Source organism: Staurois parvus, unplaced genomic scaffold (genome assembly GCF_062004578.1).
Source record: "Staurois parvus isolate SC_StPar_1 unplaced genomic scaffold, SC_StPar_1.0 ptg001257l, whole genome shotgun sequence".
Classification (NCBI taxonomy): Eukaryota; Metazoa; Chordata; class Amphibia; order Anura; family Ranidae; genus Staurois; species Staurois parvus.
In genome coordinates this window covers 209,050-230,322 of record NW_028319053.1, presented here as the reverse complement: position 1 = coordinate 230,322, position 21,273 = coordinate 209,050, and the positions used below count along the sequence as shown (strand labels likewise).

Genomic DNA, 21,273 nt, shown 5'->3' with positions numbered 1-21,273 from the left:
TACCTGCAGCCGCACCACTCACACAGCGGAATGGGGGACCCGCACAAATACCTGCAGCCGCACCACCCACACACAGGAATGGGGGACCCGCAAAAATACCTGCAGCCGCACCACCCACACACAGGAATGCGGGATCCGCACAAATACCTGCAGCTGCACCACCTACACAAGGGAATGCGGGACCCGTACAAATACCTGCAGCCGCACCACCCACACAGAGGAATGCGGGACCCGCGGGCGGGTGCCATTAATTCTAATGGCACGTCGCCCGCACTGGAAATCGCAACCATACTGGGAACCTCGGTTCCCATGTGGGCTGCAATTTCCCAAGTAGTGCAGGGACTTCTTCCCTGCGTGTCCCGGGGCACGGGAGTCCATGCAAATGAATGGCCTCTCATGCCCATGCAAATCGCGGCCTGCACGGCCCCACAGATGTGACCCGGGGGTAAGGACTGGTAATCTGCAATATATTTTAGTTCTTGGGTTTAGATACACTTTATTGCTCCAACCAGGAAAAAACAGATTGTTAATGCAATCCATTGTTCCTGCAGATTGCTCCTGCGGGTTTTCCTATCCGGAGTTACCCTTTATTGCCCCTCCTGGGTCTGCACCAGCCCAGTGTATTCAGTCTTGGGACACCTCAGATGCTGTGGGATGACTTATTGGACATTACCTAGAGCTGTAAGGCTCTGTCTGGCTCTGCGGGGGCGGAGTCATCTGTGTATCCATATCTGCAAGAACAAATGAAAGAGTATTATTAATAACTCTGGAGCTGAGGCCTGCCCCCGAGTGACCAGCACATAATAAATATGAAATATTCACTGACAAAGTTTCTTTTCAAAACGATATCATTCTAACTGAAGATCTGCAAGGCCCAGCCTGAGAAGACAGCAAGAAGGGGGAGGTGTCAAGGCTCTGACTCAGCTGTGTGTGTAATCTGAGCTACTCAGGATGTTTTCAGCAAAGCAGCTAAAATGAGTCCAGTGTGGAAAGCAGCTGAGCACTCCACTGTTTCCTTTTTTACTGAAAGCAGCTGAGCGCTCCACTGTTTCCCCTTTCACTGAATGAAATGTCAAAAACCAAAAACGGCTGCTGTAAAAACGTCCCATGTGCCTTGGGACTTAGTAGGTTAAAACACCACAAACCAGCATTTTTGGACTTTTTTTGACTAAAAAAACCCACTAAAAATGCTAAAAAAATGCAAATGCAGAAAAACGTGGGAAAATTTCGCTAAACATGGCAAAACGCTAATACAAAAATGCTAAAAAAAGCTGAAAAACTCCAGTTTTTAACTTGACTTTACACAGCTAATGTTACCAGCGTTATCAAACCGTCCAATGTGTATGGAGCCTGCCTGAAAGTCTGCAAGGCCCAGGCTGAGAAAGCAGTGAGAAGGGGAAGGTGTCACGCCGCCGATTCAGCTGTGTGTGTAATCTGAGCTACTGATTTCTGTCAACAACATGTTTTCAGCAAAGCAGTTAAAGTTAGCCCGGTGTGTAAAGCAGCCAAAGGCTCCCCCGTCTGGACATGAAGCCATAAATATGGGAAAATCTGCTTATCCAATTATTCATATTTGCCAGAAGTTATTATTATTATTTTTTATTCCTGAATGTGATCAGTGAAGAAAATACAAACTCAACACCAGGGGTAGACTGACAACTCATGGGGCCCCCGGGCAATAGGGGATCATGGGGCCCCTGTGTCCTTGCCCAAACTCAAAAAAGCCTATGAAAAAGGTACCAGGGGCATCTCATGGGGCCCCCTACTGACCCCGGGCCCTCGGGCACTGCCCGAGTTTCCAAATGGTCAGTCCGCCCTGCTCAACACTCGGCTGTCCCTTTAAGCCCTGGTTCACACCGCCGCGATTTCAGGTGCGATTTGGGAATTGAAATCGCGCCTGAAATTGGATCTAAGGAATGTGAATGTGAATGTCTAAACATACGCCCGATTTTGAAATTGTGCGACTTCACTGTAAGTCTCATGATTTCAAAATCGGCTTTGATGTGACCGGGGGGCTAAGAGCGGTTTTTTGTTTGTCACCGGTCACACTGCTGCAATTTAAAATCACGCAATTTGTGTGCAATTTCAGGTGTGATTTCTGAAGACTGTAGTGCCCGGTCATACCGATGCGATTTGTTAATTGAAATCGCACCTGAAATTGCATCCAATGGATGTGAATGTCAGCGTCCTAACATGTGCGATTTGCTGCGGCGCGATTTCTAAAGTAGTTCTCACGTGACTTTTTCTGCAGTTTTGTTGCGATTTCGCATACATAGAATATAATGGAAACCGCACTGCAAATCGCAAGAAATCCTTGAGAATCTTCACAAGCAGCAATAAAGTCTTCACACAAATCACGCGATTTTAAATTGCAGCGGTGTGACCGGCGACTGCTACTTGTGAAGATTTTCAACGATTTCTTCCGATTTGCAGTGCGATTTCAACAGGCATATCAAAGTACCAAGAAACGACCGTCTCCTGATCCACAATGCTTGACCGATGACGTGAGAAGAACCCTTCAAAGCCCAATAGGCTTACGCGTTTCGAGGGGAGACCCCCCCCCTCAGAGCCTCAGTACGTCGTAATGCACCAAATGATCGGAAATGGGCCCTAAATACAGAAATCTAAAGATCACTCACCGCCAGTCCTGCTGTGATGGAAGGATGTGTAGAAGTCACTCTCTGCGATTGGACGGTCTAATGGTTGGTACAGCCTGATGATGGCGTCTCCATATTGCTCCAGGAGGGACAAGCTATACGGATCTGACTCGTATCCTGAACAACAGACACATTCATACACAGGGGATCAATATTGTTTACTTAGGAAGGAAGTCTGTCCGTCTATTGATCTATCTGTTTGTCTGTGTGTCTCTATCTATCTATCTATCTATCTATCTATCATTATCTATCTATCTATCTATCTATCTATCTATCTATTATCTATCTATCTATCTATCTATCTATCTATCTATTATCTATCTATCTATCTATCTATCTATCTATCTATCTATCTATCTATCTATCTATTATCTATCTATCTATCTATCTATCTATCTATTATCTATCTATCTATCTATCTATCTATCTATCTATCTATCTATCTATTATCTATCTATCTATCTATCTATCTATCTATCTATCTATCTATTATCTATCTATCTATCTATCTATCTATCTATCTATCTATCTATCTATTATCTATCTATCTATCTATCTATCTATCTATCTATCTATCTATCTATTATCTATCTATCTATCTATCTATCTATCTATCTATCTATCTATCTATCTATCTATTATCTATCTATCTATCTATCTATTATCTATCTATCTATCTATCTATCTATCTATCTATCTATCTATCTATCTATCTATCTCTCTATCTATCTATCTATCTATCTATCTATCTATCTATCTATCTATCTATCTATCTATCTATCTATCTATTATCTATTATCTATCTATCTATTATCTATTATCTATCTATCTATCTATCTATCTATCTATCTATCTATCTATCTATCTATCTATCTATTATCTATCTATTATCTATTATCTATCTCTCTATCTATCTATCTATCTATCTATCTATCTATCTATCTATCTATCTATCTATCTATTATCTATCTATCTATCTATCTATCTATCTATCTATCTATCTATTTTCTATCTATCTATCTATCTATCTATTATCTATCTATCTATCTATCTATCTATCTATTTTCTATCTATCTATCTATCTATCTATCTATTATCTATCTATCTATCTATCTATCTATCTATCTATCTATCTATCTATCTATTATCTGTCTGTCTGTCTGTCTGTCTGTCTGTCTATCTGTCTCTATCGATCTGTCTGTCTCTGTCTGTCTGTCTATCTATCTGTCTTTCAGTCTGTCTATATCTATCTTTCTGTGTCTGTCTGTCTGTCAATCCATCCATCGGTCTGTTTATCTATCTGTCTGTCTCTGCGTGTGTGCGTGTCTATAGTATGTACATTATTTCTATTTCCCATACAATGTATACATATTCTGAGTCCTAGCACATTATAGCAGACTATCTGTATGGCTCCCAGGAGAATCCTTCACACATTCACAGTACATTTGTACCTGTATATATCATTCCACCCAATAGAATAGTATGAGCCGAATATACTATAAATAACAACCTGAAGCTGTAATGTTGTCATATCAGGAATTGTATCCCCGGCTCGGCATTCTTCAGCAATTTTTTTTTTATCCTACCATATTATATCAGGCTGTCGTTATGGACTCACTGGGGAATCCTTCCCACATATATGATGATGATATGTAAACACCTGTATATATCATTCCACCTAATACAGAACAATATGAGCTGAATATAGATAATGCTTTGCAGCTATAATGCTGTCATATCAGGAATTGTATCCCCGGCTCGGCATTCTGCTGGAAATTTCTACTACTGTTACTTTATACATACTGTTTTTTTTTCGTTGTTAACCACTCAAGGACCGCCCTCCTACAATCAACTGCGGACAGGTGGCTCGTCCAAGAAAACGGATGTCACTGCCTGGTTCCTTATATATGGTAGATGAATGCGCCACCCCCAGGCGACACCCCCTGTGATTGTACACAGCGGGAATCTGTCATCAAGGCCAGGAGCTGCTGATTGGCTGTGTCCAATCACAGCCCAGAGCCCTTTGTTGACAACGCAACATGGAGCTCTGTACAGAGGGAACGATCTCTCTGTTTCTTCCCCCTGCAAAGCCAGGATGAGAAACAAAGAGATGTCCTAGTAAAAACAATATGCATTGTTAGACACACATTTAACCCCTTGATTGCCCTAGATGTTAATCCCTCCCCAGCCAATGTCATTCTTACAATAAGGCTCCGTTCACACCTAGGCAGTTTGCTTTTTGTCCGTTTTGCAGTGCTTTTCGCAGTTTGTTTTGCGTTTTTCTACACGTGTTTTTGACGCGTTTGTTCACCTCTTTTTTTTTTCAAGTAGATTTTTTTTTTTCTGCTGGGCAGAATAAAACTGCAGAATGCAAAATGTGGCAAAAACACACTACAATGCATTTCAGCAGAAATCTATTGTAGCAAAAACGCTGCTTTTAAAAAAATCCCCGCCATTTCCAAAAATGCAGCGGCTTAAAATAGCCTGAATGTGAAGGTGTCCCATAGGAAACCATGTTACATGGACTGTAGTGCGTTTCTGCATAAAGCACTAAAAAACGCATTGGTGTGAACGGAGCCTGAGGGCCCATTCACATAGATTGAATGTAGTTTGAACCTCATCCAATCCACATGAAATGTGAAAAACCATTGCTTCCTATGGTGCCTGTTCACAATGGAAAAGAGTCCTGTCCGATTTCTGAGCAGTGCAGTCCGGTTCAGGTGCTGAATACAGGCTATTGACTTCTATGGGAACCATTTCTAAACCGTACATTTGTAAACAGTTTAATCCTGACCTAATCCTGTCCTGAACCTGATCTAATCCTGTCCTGAACCTGATGTAGCCTGACATGAACCTGACCTAATCCTGTCCTGAATCTGATGTAAATCTGTCCCGAACCTGATATAAATCTGTCCTGAACCTGATGTAAACCTGTCCTGAACCTGATCTAATCCTATCCTGAACCTGCCCTAATCCTGTCCTGAACCTGATGTAAACCTGACATGAACCTGACCTAATCCTGTCCTGAACCTGATGTAAACCTGTCTTGAACCTGACCTAATCCTGTCCTGAACCTAATGTAAACCTGTCTTGAACCTGATCTAATCCTGTCCTGAACCTGACCTAATCTGTCCTGAACCTAATGTAAACCTGACATGAACCTGACCTAATCCTGTCCTGAACCTGATCTAATCCTGTCCTGAACCTGACCTAATCCTGTCCTGAACCTGACCTAATCCTGTCCTGAACCTGATGTAAACCTGTCCTGAACCTGACCTAATCCTGTCTTGAACCTGATGTAAACCTGTCTGAACCTGATCTAATCCTGTCCTGAACCTGACCTAATCCTGTCCTGAACCTGATGTAAACCTGTCCTGAACCTGATCTAATCCTGTCCTGAACCTGATGTAAACCTGTCCTGTACCTGACCTAATCCTGTCCTGAACCCGATGTAAACCTGTCCTGAACCGCTGAACAACTTCTGTATCAATTAGTTGTGAAACCTAAACTTCAATCCGCACCTCACATGTGTGAATCAGCTCTGACAGTGCATATTATTTGCACTAGTCACTGTTTTAGTGTCGCTGGTGATGTTAGTGGCAGTCAGTCAGTTCCCCTCAGCGTCCGTCAGTGTCAGATTGCCCGCCGCACTGTTATTATTATTACACTTATTGAGATTTTATTTACCAAAGACATTTAGCACAATGCATTTTGGCCAAAATTTATGAAAAAAATAGATTTTAATTTTTTATTTTATTGGGTATGTTTTATAGCAGAAAGGACAAAATATTGTTTTGTGTTTTTTGCAAAGTTTTCAGTCTTTTTTCAGTTATATCGCAAAAAATAAAATAAAACAGTGGTGATTAAATAGTACCAAAATAAAGTGCTATTTGTGTGAAAAAATGATATAAATTTCATTTACGTACGGTCTTGCATGACTGCGCAATTACCAGTTAAAGTAGCGCAGTGGCCTGGTCATAAAGAGGGTAAAATCTTCCGGAGCTGAAGTGGTTAAGAAAACACTCTTTTTGAAGAAATCTGTCATTCTGTTACAACTAGATCCACATTTGCAGTGCTCTTACAGGAAAGAATCCCTTCAAGCAGCTGGGAGTTAAACCTCTTTTCATTGGGAGTGTTCTGCCCCACTTTCATGTCATTTTTCTATGTTGTATTGAACTGCATTAGGTTAATATTGTTCTCTAGTATGCTGATATCTAGTGGCAGTTTTGGGGCACTGCAACCTGTTTACTATGTGATTTTTGGTATCTTCCTCTGTCCTCCCCTCCTGTTTAGTGCTAGTTAGTTTAGTCCTAGCTAAATCCTCTCCACTTCTTTAATGTTTCTCCAGAGAGTGTTAGTTCTTAGACAACAGGCTTAGGATAGTTATTTTCTTCTTACGCTTCCAGAGACTGAAAAACAACCCCTGTACTGCAGATATTTAAAGTAAAATTGCATTGGATTCCACATCTGTCTTATTGAAGAGATAAGCTGCCTGTGGACAGTGCCAAACATGGCCGGATCTAGGGGGTGCTGTGATGGGTTATGCTCTCCCAGATTTTAGTTGTGCCCCCTCCCAAAGCCAAAACTATCTGTGTGGGGAGGAGGAGCTCTTCTGCTTGTGTCTGGGCTGAGTGCTGTGCAGTGATGGGAGAAGGAGCTCTGCTGAGTGCCCTTCCCACAGTGACCTCTGTACTTTGCCCTGCCGGTTGTTTCCCGTCTTCAGCTCTGCTGTCCCCTATCCTCAGCTCTGTTGACCCCTATACACTGCCCTGCTGACCTCTGTACACTGCCCTGCTGACCCCTATACACTGCCCTGCTGACCCCTCTACATTGCCCTGCTGACACCTGTGCTCTGCCCTGTTGACCCCTATACACTGCCCACTAACCCCTGTACACTACCCTGCTGACCTCTGTGCTCTGTCCTGTTGTCCCCTATCCTCAGCTCTGTTGACCCCTATACACTGCCGCGCTGACCCCTATACACTGCCCTGCTGACCCCTGTACACTGCCCTGCTGACCCCTGTACACTGCCCCGCTGACTCCTGTACACTGCCCTGCTGACCCCTGCCCTTCAGCGGGGCAGTGTACAAGGGTCAGCGGGGCAGTGTATAGGGGTCAGCAGGGCAGTGTACAGGGGGTACACTGCCCTGCTGACCCCTATACACTGCCCCGCTGACCCCTGTACACTGCCCCGCTGACCCCTGTGCTCTGCCCCGCTGAACCCTATACACTGCACTGCTGACCCCTATATACTGCCCCGCTGACCCCTATACAATGCCTCGCTGACCCCTGTACACTGCCCTGCTGACCAATGTACACTGCCCTGCTGACCCCTATACACAGCCCTGCTGACCCCTATACACTGCCCTGCTGACCCCTGTACACTGCCCTGCTGACCCCTGTACACTGCCCTGCTGACCCCTGTACACTACCCTGCTGACCCCTGTACACTACACTGCTGACCCCTGTACACTACCCTGCTGACCCCTGTACACTGCCCTGCTGACCCCTGTACACTACCCTGCTGACCCCTGTACACTACTCTGCTGACCCCTGTACACTACCCTGCTGACCCCTGTACACTGCCCTGCTGACCCCTGTACACTACCCTGCTGACCCCTGTACACTACTCTGCTGACCCCTGTACACTACCCTGCTGACCCCTGTACACTGCCCTGATGACCCCTGTACACTACTCTGCTGACCCCTGTACACTGCCCTGCTGACCCATGTACACTGCCCTGCTGACCCCTGTACACTACCCTGCTGACCCCTGTACACTACCCTGCTGACCCCTGTACACTACCCTGCTGACCCATGTACACTGCCCTGCTGACCCATGTACACTGCCCCGCTGACCCCTGTACACTACCCTGCTGACCCCTCTACACTGCCCTGCTGACCCCTGTACACTGCCCTGCTGACCCCTCTACACTGCCCTGCTGACCCCTGTACACTGCCCTGCTCCCATTCTCTGCCCCCCTGACATTTTGTTTTGCGCTCCCACATTAGACAGGCTAGATCTGGCCCTGGTGCCAGCAGCAGGTGACCATACTGTCCAAGCAGACTAAGTCTAAGGAGGGAACCTCTACATGGCTGTTGGAAGTGACACCTGTCTGTTGCATTGCTTGGAATAACTATCCAATCACCAGTAATAACATTTTCTATCCCCATAGGAGGGTTCCGGGAGTTCGGAGTCACCTGGAGCAGCGGGGCAGCTGTGAACGCGGGTGGGGGAGGGCTGCAAGGGCTCCAATGGTTTGTCTGGTAGGATGCCGGGGGCGCTGAGCAACAGAGGAGCCGCTGAAGACTTGCCGGAGGACAGGGCGGCACTTGCAGTCTGGCGGCTGTAGCCTCGGATGCCGTAACGGCTGACTGGCTGGGGGTCTTCCAGAGGGCGGAGCAGCAGTTTCACCAGTTTATATTCCAGATAGAGCGGAGACCTGACAGAGTAACAGCAGAAGTCAGTCCTAGTTCATGAGATGGTCCAGTTAGACACCATTCAAGCAGTCACACACAATTCAACTTGGCAAACAAACCTCTCATTGGCTACTATCACACACCGCCATTTCTCAAAGCAGGCCTATGGTGCCACATTTACCAACATTTTGAAAAAAAAATAAAAAGTAAATATATATTTGCAAACTAGAATGTTCAAACGTCTTCCGCTAAAGAGCAACCTATCCAGTGAAAATATATGTACAAAAAAAAAAAAAAAGAGAACATTATTAGGCTATTTCCTTATTTCCTGGGCTGGTCGAATGTTTTTCATTGAGTTAAAAAAGATAAATACCACATTTAGTCAGTAGATGGTGCTAAGCATCATAATAAATTCCTATGATACTTAGCGCCATTTAGTGGCCAAATGAAATACCTGTGACCTGCATAGGAAATAGCCCATTAACATTGTTTTTTTTTTTTTATTCACGCACATCAAATGTACATTCATCTCCACCCATTTATATATTTCAGGTACTTATATACTTCAATTTACGCAGCGCTTTACATATATATTGTACATTCACATCAGTCCCTAACCCTCAAGGGGTGTACAATCTAAGGTCCCTAACTCACATTCATACATACTAGGGCCAATTTTAGACAGGACCTACCGGCATGTCTTTGGAGAGTGGGAGGAAACTGGAGTACCCGGAGGAAACCCACGCAGGCACAGAGAGAACATGGAAACTCCAGGCAGGAGCCAACCACAACCTCCAAAGTGAAAGGAAATCCCCTCTAAAAGAACTGTCATTGCCTCTCCCATCATCAACTGTAAAAATCTAAGTACATTCCTCAATAGCTACAAAGCAGGGGTGGACTGACCATTTGGAAACTCAGGCACTGCCCGAGGGCCCGGGGTCAGTAGGGGGCCCCATGAGATGCCCCTGGTACCTTTTTCATAGGATTTTTGAGTTTGGGCAAGGACACAGGGGCCCCATGATCCCCTATTGCCCGGGGGGCCCCATGAGTTGTCAGTCCACCCCTGATATTGGGTCTGGTATTCCCACTTACTTTCTGAACAGCGAGAGTCTCTCTTGTCTCAGCCAGAACAGGGTGTGCTCACGCTGCGCGTCGCTGGCCCCGTACTCCCAGGCCTTCTCCTGCGGGGCCACATCCAGCTCCTGAACGTTTCCTGTCAGTCGGTCATAGTACAACCTCACGGGGAAAGCCTGGAGGACACATATTATTCTGTAGTTATAATTCTGTTTGGTCAGTCTTATGCTTCACACACCCCATGGTAATTTTGTTCAGCAAGTCTTGTGATTCACACACACCTCACCCCCTGTAATTCTGTGCAGCCAGTCTTGTCATTCACAAACCGTACCCCACTAGAATGCTGTTGAGACAGCATTGTCCTTCTCCTCAGTTTGTGTTGTGATTCACACACCCTAACTGTTATTCTGTTCAGCCAGTCTTGCGATTCACACACCCCTCCTACCAGGGGCGGACTGACAACTCATGGGGCCCCCGGGCAGTAGGGGATCATGGGGCCCCTGTGTCCTTGCCCAAACTAAAAAAAGCCTATGAAAAAGGTACCAGGGGCATCTCATGGGGCCCCCTACTGACCCCGGGCCCTCGGGCAATGCCCGAGTTTCCAAATGGTCAGTCCGCCCCTGCCTCCTACTGTAATTCTGTTCAGCCTGTCTTGTGATCTACACACCCCACCTCACTGTAATTCTGTTTAGCCTGTCAAGTGATTCACACTCCCCACCCTACTTTAATTCTGTTTAGCCAGTCTTGCCATTCCCATACCTACCCAGCTATAATGCTGTTCAGACAGCCTTGTTATTCTCTTCAGTTTATATTGTGTATCACACACCCCACTGTTATTCTGTTCAGCCAGTCTTGCGACTCACACACCCTTCCTACTGTAATTCTCTTCAGCCTGTCTTGTGATTCACACACCCCATCCCACTGTAATTCTGTTCAGCCAGTCAAGTGATTCACACACTCCACCCCATGCTAATCCTGTTCAGCAAGTCTTATGATTCACACACTCCACTGTAATTCTGTTCAGTCAGTTTTGTGATTCACACACCCCATTCTACTGTAATTCTTTTAAGCCAGGCTTATGATTCAAACACCCCAACATGATTCTGTGCATCCAGTTTTGTGATTCCCACATCCCACCATAATTTTGTTCAGCCAGTTTTGCCATTCACACTACCACCCCACCACTTTGTCCAATCAGTGCATGCTTTGCATTTATTTTCTGTGCGTCCGACCTCCTGTGTTCACGGCGCAGCAGGCCAGCCTCTCGGTACGGTATCCGGAAGCTAGTGGAGATCACCAGAGTAGCAGTGTCTATACAGTGATTTCCAGCTTCCAGAGGGATCCCACAGGTATTGTATATACATAGAGACTATACATTGATCCAATCTGAAACAATGTAACAATGTAATAACATCCATACCTGGAATACTCCTTTACGTTATTGCTGAATAAACAGATTCATGGCTGAAATGTAAAATATTCTTTGCACCCTAGGGGGTGTACATGAAGGGGTTAATGCCTGGTGGGAATGTGAAATATTTAGCATTCCAGTTATATATTGTGACTCCAAGCGTGGTCCCGTGATAGGTGACCACCTGGGCAATAAGTCCATCCGTGACATTTCCTGGCTACTAAATATTCCACGCTCAACTGTTAGTGGGATTATAACAAAGTGGAAGCAACTGGGAACAACAGCCACTCAGCCACCAAGTGGTAGGCCACGTCACATGACAGGGCGGGGTCAGCGCATGCTGAAGCACACAGTGCGCAGAAGTCGCCGACTGTCTGCAGAGTCAATAGCTAAAGACCTCCAAACTTGGTGTGGCCTTCAGATGAGCCCAACAACAGTGTGTAGAGAGCTTCATGGAATGGGTTTCCATGGCCGAGCAGCTGCATCCAAGCCTTACATCACCAAGTGCAATGCAAAGCGTCGGATGCCGTGGTGTAAAGCACGCCGCCACTGGACTCTAGAGCAGGGGAGACATGTTCTCTGAAGTGACCAATCACTCTTCTCTGTCTGGCAATCCGATGGACATGTCTGGGTTTGGCGGTGGCCAGGAGAACAGTACTTGCCTGACTGCATTGTGCCAAGTGTAAAGTTTGGTGGAGGGGGATTATGGTGTGGGGTTGTTTTTCAGGGGTTGGGCTTGGCCCCCTAGTTCCAGTAAAGAGAACTCCTAAGGCGTCAGCATACCAAGACATTGTGGACAATTTCATGCTCCCAACTTTGTGGGAAGAGTTTGGGGATGGCCCCTTCCTGTTCCAACATGACTGCCCACCAGTGCACAAAGCAAGGTCCATAAAGACATGGAGGAGCCAGTTTGGGGTGGAGGAACTCGACTGGCCTGCACAGAGTCCTGACCTCAACCCCATAGAACCCCTTTGGGATGAATTAGAGCGGAGACTGCGAGCCAGGCCTCCTCCCCCGACATCAGTGCCTGACCTGACAAATGTGCTTCTGGAAGAATGGTCCAACCTTCCCATAGACACCCTCCTAAACCTTGTGGACGGCCTTCCCAGAAGAGTTGAAGCTGTTATAGCTGCAAAGGGCGGGGCCGACTCAATATTGAACCCTACGGACTAAGACTGGGAGGCCATTAAAAATCATGTGCGTAGAAAGGCCGGCGGCCCAATACTTTTGGCAATATAATGTATGTATACAATGTTACCAATCTGTGTTGAGTATAGTGGAGGGTCGGCTCTCCCAGTTTTAGGGTGCAGTTGATGATATGTACACATTATCGGGTGTGACGGCGGGGAGGCGGGGTCACATTGTTTGTGGTCAGATGCCCGTGTTGCTATGGTTCGTTATCTTGATCGGTCTGATTGTGTTGATTTATGTAAGCCGTACATAGGAGTCCTTTGTTGGGTCATGTGCGGAGTATCTGTTTATTGTACGCCAATCACTTAGGATTTCACAAGCGGCAGTCAAGTGTGTAATATTAGATGCATCCTTTAATCCTCAGGACTAAGGCTGCCCCTAGATTACATTTTTTTTTTTGTTCGGCACGCAGGCAGAATGAAAAAAAAACGATTGGGTTTCTCCATCCACACATGTCAGGTGGATGGAGGAATCCTCCCCTCTGTACCACTGTATACTGACAACCGGACTCCTCCATTATCAGAATATAGTGATCAGCGACTGCGGCCACTTGCAGGCGGGGGCAAAATGTCAAATGTGACATTCACTCAAGGGTTAAAGTTTTACTGTTCAGTGGGTAATGGTGTTCTGTGCTGTGCCGTCCCTTTGCATGAGTCAATTTCTTCTGAGGAGATATCTGCAGGGGAAGGTGGGACCTTGTGGTTCTCTGGGGAGTCGAAGGGCGTGTCACGGTTGCCCGGTCGCCAACCTCAACATGCGACAATCGCACGACCGTGACCAACAATATGTCACGCCCGCGGCGACAGACCCCAGATCTTCTCACCAAACTCGTGACCGAAGGACAGGCCGATCTAAAACCGCGATGTGACGTGCGTAACAACGCCAAACTCAGCTGCGCCCTGCACAACGATTGTCCAGCTAATGGAACGCAATCGATGCATCGGCAACCTGAATGCGCGTGTTACTGGGTCGGGTTAATTACTCAACTAACCCTCTACTGCCACCACCACTTTTTGTACAGAGAAAGGGGAAACTCTCTTTATCAAATATACACTGTAATGGTTTAAAAGTCACCTGTCCAATACGGTCACCGCAGGCCGATTGGGCAGAGGATTAAACAAACACAGTAGCATCTCTTCAAAGGCAGGAATTCGTGAATTGCAAGTAAGCGCTTAGAAACAGTTTAACACTTTCAGAAAGAAAGATTTATTACTAAAAGAGTCAAACAGGTGCAATAAAAATATTTACAAAGAAGATGTAACTAGATATATATATTTATATATAAAAACAGCATATCACAGCCAAGAGATAACGGAGAAGTTAAAAGCTTGTTACTTGCCATGTTAAGCCTTGGGGTAGCAGATCCAAGTTGCAGAGCGAAGGGTCTTTGATCTCCTGCTGTTACGATGTTGAAATTGGGAGATGTGTTTAGCTTCGCTCAGGCCTACAGCCTGTGTTTTTTAAAGTCCCCCAACAAGGGGGGTGGCTCTGAGTAACTGGCCAATACCTGTTTAGGGAGGGATGTCGGGCGGACTCTGAATTAGAACCAACATCTCTCATAATCCATGATATGAAACAGGGGAAAACCAGATCTGTTAAAAATGTTATCTTGTTTGTGCTTCTGGGGAATGCCTTGAACTCTTGAGAAGGTTCTGCTATCTTTCCCCGAGGTGTGAAATCACACAAGTCCCTTGGACAGAGAGTCTGCTGTCTCTATGGGGGGGCTTTGTAGCGCTGGGCCCTCTGCTGCTCCAGCCTGCCAGCAACCTTTAACACTTACACATCTGTCCCTGTGCCTCTCAGGAAGAGAGGGGATAGGAAATAAAGGATTGAGGAATACTTCTGATAAAAAAGGGGAACTCCGCATCCAACTCTGATGAGCAAGTTTGCTACAGGGCAGACTGACCATTCGAGCACTCGGGCACTGCTCCTGGTACCTTTTATAGGCTTTTTTGGGTGTGTTTTGAGTGTGGGCAAGGACACAGGGGCCCCATGATCGCCCATTGCCCAGGGGCCCCATGAGTTGTCAGTCCGCCCCTGGACCATACACATGGAATGTAGATGCTATACCAATAATGGGGCTACCCCTTAATGACCTGGTGCCCAACCTGCTGCTCTTTGGTATAAGACGGACGACCCTTGGACCTCAGCAATCTGTAGTGGGAACCATTAATTAGGGTAATAGCATTGATCCCTATGAGTCTCATGTAACATTTCCACAGTTTCATTTTGTCTCCTGCAGCATATCCTCAGCCAACAATGTAGCATGTCCACACTCTCTGACCCTCATTCCATTTATTAGGTCTGCAATCTCTAACCACCTCACAAGCATTACAAATATTGAACATTATAAGCGGCACTTTGGTGATGTCAGGGACCACATTTGTGGCCCTCTTTAGTTGACAACCACTGCCTTAATGGGATCCTCCTATGAGAGGCTTTAGCTTTTAATAACCACCTTACGGGAAGCTATCACAGGTATCTGTACCAAAGCCATAGCTCTGAAAAATGTGGGGAACGGAGAATGCCATGTTTGTTCTGGTTGTGGCACTATAACGTGCCTCTAAGAACTTTATGTACAAGTGATTTAATTTAGTAAAAGAAGTTTTGGTTAAGTAACATCTCCTGGTCTGGTTTATGTGAAGAGAGAGTGTTCAGGTTAACTGTTTGGGTGGTGAAGAGTATAAAGAAGTGCATGTGACGCACCGTGCCGAGTGGCTGGGCCCCTATCTCATGGTCCACTGTGGAACAGAACCCTCCTATAGACTTGGCCTGGAATGATAGTGTGCAAAGATTCGTAAAATATGTGCGTTGGCTCCCCCTTTTGTCTTCGGGCCTAACATGTCAAAGTGTAATGTGTGAGAAGAGCTGATGGAGGGAAATCCAAGCTCAACACGATTCCCCTCAAAACTACTCTGTAGTCAGTGCTAGGACAGGTGTCACTGGCAGGTGAAAGGAGACTATCCTTCCATATTTCCAGATGAAGTAGTATGGCCACTAGCCATTAGAGCAGGGGTTCTCAACCTGTGGCTCGCGACCCCTTTGGAGGTCGAACAACCCTTTCACAGGCGTCACCTAAGACCATCGGAAAACACATATTTCCAATGTGTAAGAGCAGCTACTGTGTAGAAAGCAGCTACTCTGTTAAAAGCAGCTACTGTGTAGAAAGCAGCAGTATTGGAGGTAAAACGACACTTCATGAATTATAATTACTGGGTAAATAATTTTATGGTTGGAGGCAGGGGCGGACTGACCATTTGGAAACTCAGGCACTGCCCGAGGGCCCGGGGTCAGTGGGGGGCCCCATGAGATGCTCCAGGTACCTTTTTCATAGGCTTTTTTGAGTTTGGGCAAGGACACAGGGGCCCCATGATCTCCTTTTGCCCCCTGGTTGGGGGTCACCACAACATGAGGAACTGTATTAAAGGGTCACGGCATTAGGAAGGTTGAGAACCACTGCATTAGAGGGTGATGAACCCACGTAAGTGACACTACAAAACATTGGAAAGTGGTCCCCTCTTGCCAACAGGCTGATCAACAAAGGTTTTCCAACATGATTTCCAACAGGTTTTCCAATGGAAATAGCCATAGATTAATCAAAATTCGTCCAGTCTCTGAATTTCGATCCATCTATGACCAGCTTAAGTACCATGTGACATAAGGATGGCAGTTGTATGCGGATTGGTATCTTCAGGGTGGCTTGCCATACACATGAACACAACCATGCAACACATTTCTTGTAATAGATCTGCCATAATGAGTGCTGACCATCGTAGGACGTCATTATGGCATGTAGAGACATTCAACAGTAAACATTTAGGTTTGGGTTGCCCAGAGGAAGAAGCACCACCAGATACCTTCAGCTAATGTCAGGGAAAATCAGACAAGTATTACTAATAACTAATCTATTTCCTCTGATATCAATTGGTCAGGAGGTAGGGGAGGAGATGTCTGCTGTTTCCACAGACATGAGAGGCTGCCCAATCCAGGACCAGTTGGGTAATGACCAAACAGCTTAAAGGATAACTTCACTTTAAGCAAAACCCCTGAGGAGGTAAATGCATACCACTTTCCCTAGTCTCATGTTCTCCAGTGTACAGCTCTGCACAGTCTTTGCAATAAAATATCTGGGATGGGTCCTCTAACTAGTGCACATGAACTTGGAGGCCATAGTCATTCCAATGGATAGTCCACATACTGATGGCTGAGCGCCGCCATGACTATGGACCAGGCAAAGGAATGAAGGGGGCCGCAGCATGTCTGTGCACTAGGAAAGGGACATGGCCAAAACATCTTGGAGTTCGAGCTGGGCCCTACAATAAAGACACAATAAGGTAGGGGGAGGGGTTTATTTAAAGGACCTATAAATGTCCTGTAAGTCTCCAAAGATAACCAAAATTTGTCTAACCATCTCCAGGTAAATGTTGACACTCACAGGTAGGGCGAGAAAGACGTTGAAATACTCCAAAAAAAGGTCTTCATAGACAAGAGTTTCTTCTAGATCTCCCGATTGGATCTCTGGAGCTGGTAAAAAACAGAGAGTGAAACATGTCAGACCAGAGAAATATATACACATTGGATAAATCTGGCCATACACCAGCTGGATTTTCCTTAGATCTGACCAATGCTGATGAACAACAGCGATGGAGTAGGTGTAACGTAGTGCAGGGGCCTCACAGATTAGATATAAATTGTATGGTTTGCTTAGATCGGCCTTTACACCATATAGTGGCAAGAAAATTCAAAGGAGCAGGATGGAAAATGAACAAACTTCTAACAGAGAATGTGGTTTTTGTTCATGAAATTGCATTCATTCCAAAATTGAATGTTAAAAGCAAACAAAATGTTAAAGTACTTTTGAACTACATTCGTCAAGTCATCGACAGGGGCGGACTGACCATTTGGAAACTCGGGCACTGCTCGAGGGCCCGGGGTCAGTAGGGGGCCCCATGAGATGCCCCTGGTACCTTTTTCATAGGCTTTTTTAAGTTTGGGCAAGGACACAGGGGCCCCATGATCCCCTATTGCCCGGGGGCCCCATGAGTTGTCAGTCCGCCCCTGGTCATCGATTTATATATTTAGAATCTTCTTAGGTATATTCATTCATTCGAATTCATAATTTTATTTAGTAAGATGGATGAGTGGCAGCCTGGGTGACAGTCAGAAGGTTAGATTTGGGTCAGGGCTGAGAGGCTCTGCATATCAGCTCTCTTATATCTCCCCCTGATCCAGAGACTTGGAGAAGTCTATAGAACTCAGTGGGCAAGGGTGAGGAGGAGCTGCACTCTTAAGGGATTCTGAACAATCCCCAAGCAGGAGGCTTGGCATGGGGTCAGGACAGCTCTTAAAGAGTGACTGAGCCTGCTCATAAAGAGGAGAGTTCAAGTGGAAGATGTGAGAGTGGAGTGTGGAATCTGGGAGGGTGCCCAGGGAAGGGCCAGCCTCCAGGAAGGAATAGGACAGAGGGAAAGCTGGACCTCGTCTGCCGTCAGAGAGAGGACCATCTGTACAGCTAAGGAAGGAGCCATCCCAGCAGAAGGCCTGAAGGTGGCTACCAACCTGCAGCTTGCAGAAGAGGGACAGTGAGTACTTCTACACCCCCCTGGACCAGAGTAGGGGAGAGGACATTTGGGTGAGAAACCTAACTAGCTCCCAACTGATCTGTTCTTCAAAGTTGCAGGCTCTAGATCCCCTTGTCCAGGGATTCCTCCAGACAGCTGGATAGAGGAGAACTTTCCAGGGTTTGAGGTGGTACAGTAGGAGAGACTGGAGAGCTCTCCAAGAAGAGAAACCCTTCTGTAGACTTGTACATAGTTTCAGGAGGTTGTCCTCCATTTAAAAGTTCCTTGGGCATCCCATATACCCCTTACCCCATCCAAATTCAATACCCCTAATAAAGTTACAAAAAAACAAGCTCAATGATTGTTTACTGTCTCCTGTGTGCAAGATCTGAAGGAAATGCGTGTTGCTTGGCTGAGCAGGACTATAGCGGGACCCAAAATGTCAGCAACTCCTAAGGGGGTGGTGCTACATATGGGTCCCTGAGATATAAGAATTCTTGGAGCTAAGTCTGAATAGAAACATACAGTATATACCAGGGGCGGACTGACAACTCATGGGGCCCCCGGGCAATAGGGGATCATGGGGCCCCTGTGTCCTTGCCCAAACTCAAAAAAGCCTATGAAAAAGGTACCAGGGGCATCTCACGGGGCCCCCTACTGACCCCGGGCAATCGGGCAGTGCCCGAGTTTACAAATGGTCAGTCCGCCCCTGGTATATACCAAAAAAATGTTCTTCCATAGAAAGTGACAGTTGCCCTTTAACTGTGAACAGATCTTTCTGCACCCATTTCCGGCTCAGCAGAGCAGACAATAAATCCCAAATCATTGTTATTACTGTGCGTTACACGGAAACAATAAATCCCAAATCATCATTATTACAGCAGGTGACATGGAGATATTTTCCTGTTTGCCCTGCTGGGGAAAGCATAGCTATCAATAACCGACAATGAATAGGCTAGACAAGTGCGGGCAGGCCGCCGGGCCGGAGATCATACAGATTATCCGATAGCGCTCCCTTCTAGGGAATGTTCTCCGGAAGCACAGTACACCTTAGAAACATTACAAAGAAAATGGGAATTTTAATGCACCAATAACATAGAAATATGTACAATAAAAATTGTTTTTTTTATAGCGATTGCAAGCAAGTGGGGAGAGCTGGCAGACCCCCATTGCTTTTAGAGGGGCTGCCTCCTGCAGCTGATCACGGGAACCCCCGCTGGAGTTCTCACATCTAATCACAGTGTGGATGCATTCGCAGGTGGGAACCCACCCTTAAAGTCATATAAGAATGTAAAAAAACAAGTTAATTTTGCTGACCACAGCAGCCATAGCAGGATATTCATTTTAAACCTTCGGTTCTGTTTCTCATCTATACCATTACATTATGGCAGAATCTGTTTCCATTGATTTAATCCTGATTCTTCCAGTGGGATGAGGAGAACTCAATGCATTTCCCTGATTCAAAGGATCTGCTTTATCATGAGGAGCCAACCATGCCACCCACCAAATGGCAGCCTACCACAGGTGAGCACAGGAGTAATACAGGGGTTCCCAGATCATCGAGGCTGCTAGATGGACTTCAGTCTATCTACAAAGCTCCTAGAGGGGCTATAAAGTGTTACTAAACCCCGGACCCCGCATTCACTATATCTGGTCTCCCCATACCCTGCATTCACTATATCCGCTCTCCCCAGACCCCGCATTCACTATATCTGGTCTCCCCAGACCCTGCTTTCACTATATCCGCTCTCCCTGGACCCTGCATTCACTATATCCCCTCTCCCCGGACCCTGCATTCACTATATCTGGTCTCCCCATACCCTGCATTCACTATATCCGCTCTCCCCAGACCCCGCATTCACTATATCTGGTCTCCCCAGACCCTGCATTCACTATATCCACTCTCCCTGGACCCTGCATTCACTATATCTGCTCTCCCTGAACCCTGTATTCATTATATCTGGTCTCCCCGGACCCTGCATTCACTATATCCGCTTTCCCCGGACCCTGCATTCACTATATCCGGTCTCCCCAGACCCTGCATTCACTATAGCCGCTCTCCCCGGACCCTGCATTCACTATATCCGGTCTCCCCGGACCCCGCATTCACTATATCCGGTCTCCCCGGACCCCGCATTCACTATATCCGGTCTCCCTGCACCCCGCATTCACTATATCCGCTCTCCCCGGACCCTGCATTCACTATATCTGGTCTCCCCGGACCCCGCATTCACTATATCCGGTCTCCCCGGACCCTGCATTCACTATATGTGGTCTCCCTGGACCCTGCATTCACTATATCCGCTCTCCCCGGACCCTGCATTCACTATATCCGCTCTCCCCGGACCCTGCATTCACTATATCCGGTCTCCCTGGACCCTACATTCACTATATCTGCTCTCCCCGGACCCTGCATTCACTATATCCGGTCTCCCCGGACCCTGCATTCACTATATCTGGTCTCCCAGGACCCTGCATTCACTATATCCGGTCTCCCCGGACCCTGCATTCACTATATCCGGTCTCCCCGGACCCCGCATTTACTATATCCGCTCTCCCCGGACCCTGCATTCACTATATCCGCTCTCCCCGGACCCTGCATTCACTATATCCGGTCTCCCCGGACCCTGCATTCACTATATCCGGTCTCCCCGGACCCTGCATTCACTATATCCGGTCTCCCACAGTGCACAGAACATGGAAGTGCAATTCTTTTAGTAAATATAAACTGCTAAATACCTTTTCTAATCAGCAGTTAGAGCAGTCTTGTGATTTCTATCAGTGTCCAGTAGAGCACTGGTTAAAGCTTGTGGGAGGAGTTTTCTTTCTGCTCCAGGAGGATGCAAAACCCCTGACCTCTGTCTGTACAGTGCTGATTGGCCCTGGGCTGATCACATGCACTCCCCCCCCCCCCAAAAAAAAAAAAACCCCTCTACCTCTCTAGCAATACACACTAAAC

At 46.4% G+C, this 21,273-nt stretch overlaps 1 protein-coding gene across 1 annotated transcript in view; it reads right to left on the bottom strand.

Annotated features, from left to right (window-relative positions):
- LOC149437762 (uncharacterized) overlaps nt 1-19,140 on the bottom strand; it is a 109,035-nt gene extending 89,895 nt beyond the window's left edge. Inside the window, exons 1-6 of the mRNA XM_089660652.1 lie at nt 19,035-19,140; nt 17,189-17,277; nt 10,170-10,327; nt 8,859-9,100; nt 2,640-2,774; nt 674-731 (exon numbers count right to left, since the gene is read on the bottom strand). Coding sequence (XP_089516778.1) covers nt 674-731; nt 2,640-2,774; nt 8,859-9,100; nt 10,170-10,327; nt 17,189-17,277; nt 19,035-19,140 — 788 coding nt within the window. The remainder of the gene's footprint in view (nt 1-673; nt 732-2,639; nt 2,775-8,858; nt 9,101-10,169; nt 10,328-17,188; nt 17,278-19,034) is intronic.
- Nucleotides 19,141-21,273: the final 2,133 nt, after the last annotated feature.